At 41.7% G+C, this 7,003-nt stretch overlaps 1 protein-coding gene across 2 annotated transcripts in view; it reads right to left on the bottom strand.

Annotated features, from left to right (window-relative positions):
• ANO2 (anoctamin 2, calcium activated chloride channel) overlaps positions 1-7,003 on the bottom strand; it is a 316,751-nt gene that overhangs the window by 133,802 nt on the left and 175,946 nt on the right. For both annotated transcript variants that reach the window (XM_015559975.1, XM_015559976.1), the window contains 3 exons: positions 6,011-6,093; positions 3,002-3,013; positions 2,667-2,777 (listed from right to left, as the gene is read on the bottom strand). In XM_015559975.1, the coding sequence (XP_015415461.1) occupies positions 2,667-2,777; positions 3,002-3,013; positions 6,011-6,093 (206 nt within the window). The remainder of the gene's footprint in view (positions 1-2,666; positions 2,778-3,001; positions 3,014-6,010; positions 6,094-7,003) is intronic.

The following is a 7,003-nucleotide window of genomic DNA, read 5'->3' as shown; positions in this document are numbered from 1 at the left end:
AAAAAAAAAAGAAGTACTGATATAGCTACAACATGGATGAATCATGAACACATTTTGCTAAGTGAAAGAAGCTAAATACTACATTTTGCATGGTTCCATTTATAATATGAAAGTCCAGAATAGGCAAATCTATAGAAGCAGAAAATAGAGTAGTTGCTTCCCAGGGCTTGGTAACTATTGGATCTAGGCTTCCTTTGGGGAAAGATAAAAATATTTTAAACTTAAACTGTGGCAATGACTGCACAAATCTGTGAATGTACTAAAAACCATGAATTGTATACTTTAAATGGGTGAATTTTATGCTCTGAGAATTAAATCTCAATAAAGTTGTTTTTAAGAAATCAACTTGATATTTTTAAAATAAAATTAAAAAAGCAATGGGCCTTGGAGATCAAGCAGAGCTGATTTTGATTGCCAGCTGCCCCACAACTAGCTATGTGATCTTCAGCAAGTTCCTAGACCACTCTGGACCTCAATAAATGGTAGATTTTACCATTCAAAAGTAAAGAAAGTAATAAGAGGTGGGAATATGCAGTCTGAGGATTACAATGAAGGCAGAGCCAAGGTAGTCCTCCAGGATGAAAGAAGCCCATTGAAGTTTGCCTGCTAGACTTTGATTCTTAGTCTCTATTCCCAAGAGGAAGGTACCTTTCCTAAATATCACACACATGATGGTGCCCCCAGGGCCATGTCGTGTAGTGAATATTGACCACAATTCTTCCTGTAGGCAAGAGCAGCATCCCTCCCATCAGGTCGCACAATGTGTTCCTCCCTCCCTCATCTCCCATCTTTGGCTAGATTTACAACAAAAACAGAAACATTTACACTATTAACAGAACTGGGGGAATATGGAAGGATGCTAGCAATCAAATTCCAGGTCATTTTAATCTTACACTGTTCATTTGGGAAGGTCATCCCCACCTCCACCCTGTCCTGGTGTCTATAAAGCATTAGATGCTTTGAGCTGTGCATTCTCAACAGTGTAATGAAAATAGATGTTGAATGCTAAAACATAAACATATGTATCATTCATAATGCATTCAGATGTTTTTCAATTATTCATGGTTCCTGAGAGTTACTTGACCTATCAGGCATATATATCCAAGCAATGTTTGTATTAGAACCACAGCCTCAATGTACGCTATCCCAGCTCCTTGGCATTCCCGTCTATGGAATTAAAATTAAATGAGTCAGTGGTCAATAAAAGTTACATGTGATTTCCATAAAATTATCCATTGTATATTGCTCTGGGGTGGAGAAAGTAGTTTGTGTGGAGTTGCCGAAGCTGACAGGACACAGAATGCTTGCTTTCGGATGAGGGGGTGGTGATAATTACTCTTTCCTAAGAATGAATTCATTATTTCCCTGAATAACTGGTGGTCCTGGACTTAACTTGCTGTCAAGGAAAAAAAAATAACTCAAAGAGCCACCCTCTTTCTGTTCAAAGTACTATTTTCTTTAAAATAAAATTTAAAAAGCTAGTGTTCTGGGCTCAAAAACAACACATTCTTCTGTTTTGATGCTTGAATAAATTTGCATGTTAACAAGAATGGTTTCAACTTAAAGAATGTCAAATTAAATACAAATTGAATTCAAATCCAAGATGGAGAAAAGATATGCACAAAACAACAGATTTTCAATCTTGTCGATTTTTTTTCAGGAACCAGATTAGAAAAGACATAAACAGACACACAGACACACACACACACACACACACACACACACACACATGCGGTTTCAAAGAAGGGTGGCACTCAGAGGAGACAGGCACTGCCAAAGTGGAGCCCCCACATTGTACCCCCACCTCACACACACCAGGAGTATTTACAGATCACAGCACAAATTCTAAAGTTCTGTTTCAATGTCTGAATGCCACTATAAAACTCAGAAATACAACTCAGAAGCGATGGTCACCATTACATTCCTACTTTTGGAGGCCTACCCAGGTAAGATGAAATATAAGTAACATTATTATATATGAGTAGCTCAAGCAAATGCAGGCATGAATTTTCCTCTGTTGGCCCTAAGAGCCATTTCTTGCTTTATCCTGTGACTTCCTCATTGCACTTAACGGCAGTATGTAAAGTGGTTAGATGTACATACTGTTGGCAATGGATCTGGGTTGAAATCCCAGATCCCCTCATTTACTTGCCGGGTGACCTTTGGCAAATGACTTAATCTGTGGACTTAATTTTTTTCATTAGTTTTCATTTATATACAATAGTGCCAGCCTCATAAATTTATTGTGAGAATAAAATAATATAAGGCGCTTAGTACAGTGCCTTGCCTAGCACAAGCAAGCCTTCTATAAAGGTTAGCTGTCACTGCTGGTTGGTATGGTGGTGGTGGTGATTATTATTATATATTTAGGTGATGGAGTCCAGAGGAACCAGGCCTGACAACATTTTCTTTCTTCTCCAACCTGCTCTCTAATATTGTCCAGATACTATCCATGAAAGAGAGACAAATCAAGTCATGGCAAAAGCCTGCTACCCATGAGCTCTGAATGCAGGACAATCAGAGATGCCATGCTCTTATTCCATCCTGTCTCGCCTCTGTCAACCCCTTCTCACAGCCATCTCTGTCCATGAAGGTGTTCCCAATGAAATGACAACAGGATCTTAAGAAATAAAGAGGGCAGTGAGCAAAAAGCACCAGCATCTTACCTCATCCCCGCTCTCACTCATGTTGGTCCCCAATTTCTGGACAACAGTCTGGTCACTCTTCTTTAGCAATTTTTCTCGAACTTTGGTTTCATACTCAGGCCGGGAGTGTTCCTAAAACCCAAGAGTCAATGAGTAGTTAGTAAACAGGCAGAATAGCAATCTTGGCCTGTGGGTTATAACCAGACACCACAAGTACAGTAAAGTCAGGGCTTAGGATCAGATTCTATTGGACATAAGCTGCCACACCACATATAATCAAGAGGAGTCTAGATCAGGAACACAATGTGGGAGAGAAAGGGGACACACAACACTTGTTACCACACTGAAAACCAAACCTGGGCACGTTCCTGAGGATGGCACCAGAGTTGAGAAAGGAGAGAGGAAATGTTAACTTGTCAGCTGATACAAAGAGAAACCACATGCTTTGCATAGCAGTTTGACCAAAGCCAGAGGGATGCATCTGTTCATCCCACCAACTATCTGCATACCTCAAACTTTGTTTCAACGAGCCAGATCCCAGCTGGAGAAACAGATGTGCCCCACAGCTGGGAGTTAGGGCAACGACAAAACTTCCTCCCTGCTCCATTATTCTATAAGCTAAAATGGCGACTAATAAAAATCAAAGTTAAAGGTGGCCATGGGGAATCTTAAAACTCACTTGCCTGGGCCTGTTTCCTGTACAGCCTAAGTGATTAACTCATTGGCAAGTACACCAGTGCTCAAGAGACATCACTGAGCCATTCAGCAATACAAATACGAACGGTGAGTCACCAGGCATGGGAAAGCACACCTAACTAATCAAGAAGACCATGGTCAAAGCAAGTCAGATGCTGGAGCAAGAAGACGCATGACTGACTTCAAAAAGAATTTAACTGTGCACACCTGGACTCATTGGCAGGTCGTCCCCTAAGCATCCAAGGACAAATAACTACAGGTGTGAGGACTTCATGTTCCTGTATCATTTAAAAATAACTCCTAGGCAGGGATTATAACTCCATCAGAGATTCCAGAAGCCAAAAGCTAGGCTCCTGGCCTGTCTTTGGCTTTTCCAAGATGTGCCATGATGTTGGAGAGGAGAAAGCATGCGTGTGACTAATAACATAGCCAATACAACAGGAGATGATGCTATGTAAGTGTTTTTATGGCTCACCATCATCAACCAATCTCTGAGGAACAACCAAACCCAAGAGTCACTCCCTGGATCAGTGCAACTTCTTTTTTAAAAAAAATATATTTTATTGATTTTTTACAGAGAGGAAGGGAGAGGGATAGAGAGTTAGAAACATTGATGAGAGAGAAACATCGATCAGCTGCCTCCTGCACACTCCCTACTGGGGATGTGCTCACAACCAAGGTGTATGTCCTTGACCGGAATCAAACCTGGGACCTTTCTATAGGTTAAGTTTTAAAAATTTGGCTCTTAAAAGAAATTTTAATCATTGAACTGTTTATATTTGGCTCTGTTGACTAAAGAGTTTGCCGACCACTGCTCTATCCACTGAGCCAAACCGGTTAGGGCAGTGGTCGGCAAACTGCACACTCGGTAAACAGCGGCTCGCAAGCCACATGCGACTCTTGGCCCCTTGAGTGTGGCTCTTCCAAAAATACCGGCTCTTCCACAAAATACTGACTTCTGCACATGGGCCACGAAGTTTCAATCACACTGTATGTGCACACCCACACATGGTATTTTGTGGAAGAGCCACACTCAAGGGGCCAAAGAGCCGCATGCGACTCACAACCCAAGGGTTTGCCGACCACGGAGTTAGGGCATGGATCAGTGCAACTTCTGCCTAAGAGGCCTCCTTGGGGAACCAGCTGGACACCATAAAGACTTATTGAAAGACTTCTTTGGGTCCTGTTTGTGCTTGTTGAAGGGAGACCCGCCAGACCCAAGAGACTTTTGCTCAAAAGTGGGGCAATCTTCAGCTCAGTGAGTCTCTCTTGTCCAATTAACTTCTTTCAGTCAGGCCCTAGGTGCTCCTAGGACATCTTAGTGTGTGTGGCCTCATATGAACACTCTATCCTCTCTGAAGGCAGAACCCATATATATATATATATTCTCATTTTTCATGGAATCTATGATGCTGTTAGTCCCAGGGCATATGCTTAATGCAAAGGATTGTATAGATAGAATGAGCATATGTACTTAATACATTACCATGCCCATATGTTCAAATGCAAGCTGACTAATTAGAGCAAGGAAGAAGAAACCACACCACAGACATGGAGAGCCACATAGGCTCCAGAACAAGACTAAATTGGAGATTTCACTTGCTTGGACATAAAAGATCAGGGCCACAAAGTCAGAGGTCCTGTGCCCAAGGCAAGGCTCATCAGTTACTGTAGGAGAGTGTGGAAAAGGCCTACTCTCCATGTAGCTTCCATATTGCTTATGATATCTTTAGCAAGTGGGTACTTAGGCACTTGGAAGTGCCTCTGGTGCTTCTAGCCATTGTCCCCAGCACTGCATCCAGAAGTGTCCACAATATGGGGAGAACCTATCTGATATTCACATTTGCTCTTCAGTCATGTGGGAATAGATAACTGTGAGCAACCATGTCACGCTGTTCCTTATCAACTCACCAACATCAAGACTGGGCCCCTAGTTCTCAAAAGAGCCTGGAGGAAAGGCTCATTTGTTTCCATCCTTTAATTACAGGATGAAGCAAGGGTAGGTTTACAGTTATTTATATGGAAAATAATGCAATAGTTAGTTAATAATAATAATACAAGAATAAACTCTGTTTCATATACTCACAACTGTAAAACCATTTTTGCCGAACCCTGTAAGAACTTATCCCTAGCTCATGCTTCAGTTCACATGGTGTACTGGCTTACATTGTAAAGGTCTAGGGGTTTTCTTCTTCCGTGGGCATCAAAGACAACCAGCATCCGGCACCAATGCCTCTTCCTTGACCCTCAGAAGGCTTACAGGGGCATTCTGACATTTCCTGCTCTAGAAGCAGTTCCTGTTTTCTTGATTTATGCTCACTAGAACCAATGATATGAGATGTAGAAGTATGTTGAATGACATCTCAAGGCTCCCACGAGGCTTGCCTCTTGTGCCATCTCTTTTCCAGAGAGGGACACTGGGATATCTGACTACCTACCAGGACCAATGTCTTACAGCTCAAGAGTAGAGAGGGAATTGAAATTTTTAGTCTCAGTGCATATCAATCATGGCTTAGCCCATAAAGTCAAGCTAGAAGAGCTGCCACAGTGAGACCTGGCCAGTGACTGGCTGATATGACAGTGCACGTAAGTGGTCATCTCATTCAAAATGGTCTATTTATAGCATCAAAGCAAAGCAAGGACCCAGAGAAGCATGCAAAAGAACTCACCTCTTCCTCTTCTATTCCAGTCAGGTCCCAGAAGTAGCCCAATCGCATCTGTAATCGCTTCCAGTTTTCGAGAAACATGGTAGCTTAAAAGGAAAGAAAAAAACATTGTCAATTTTGAAGAATGGATTTGAGTACTCATTGGATTCACCAATGTGGTGAAAAATAAACTTATAAAATTCAAATTTAGGAGCTTTCTTTAAATCTTTATTTCCTTCCTCCTACTTCTATCTGGAAATGCTCTGAATATTGCACATACAGCTGAGTAGATACACACACACACACACACACACACACACACATTTTTCCCCACTTCTAGGTTATGAGAAGAGGGTAAACATTGATCTCAAGAAGTGAGGAAGGATGGCAGAATAAAGAAAATAAGAATGAAAAAGTTTGTAGTCATTTTCGACAAACTTCATTGTGTCTATGAATACATTCTTTCTTCCTATATCTTCCTCAACCCTCTCACTTTCTTTTCTCCATTTTTTTTTGTCCCCTGCACCACTTCCCTTCTGTGGGCCTTAATACTCACAATTCTGAGATTATGTAAGAGTATCCTAATAGTTCTACCTAACTCCAGAGTCTCAGCCTTCCAATCCATCTTGCATGCAGCTGATAGACTAATCTCCCTTAAGTGGCACTTATTTAATCATCCATTTCTTAGCCAATATTTGTTGAATGCCTACCACATATACACATCAGTCACTCTGCCTGCTCCGATCACAGCCCCCTTGAAGGGCCAGCCCAATATGCTCCAGAAAGACCAACACCCTCTACTCCACACCATGGTCTATAATACCAGGATTGAGCTTCTGATCTAGAGCCTGCCAATGGACCAGATTCCCACTTTTGAAAACTGAAGCCAAGAAACACAAAGAGAAGCAGAAATGGCATAAACCAAGCAGCACTTGAAAGAAGGAGAAAGGGCTGCGGTTTCTGATAGCAGCTCCAGTTCCAGTTCCCCAATGACCTGGCTATATTTCCTGCATCCAT

The sequence above is a fragment of the Myotis davidii genome, unplaced genomic scaffold (assembly GCF_000327345.1).
Source record: "Myotis davidii unplaced genomic scaffold, ASM32734v1 scaffold13, whole genome shotgun sequence".
NCBI lineage: Eukaryota > Metazoa > Chordata > Mammalia > Chiroptera > Vespertilionidae > Myotis > Myotis davidii.
Note: the sequence above shows the minus strand (reverse complement) of the source record. Positions and strands in the feature narration are given on the sequence as shown.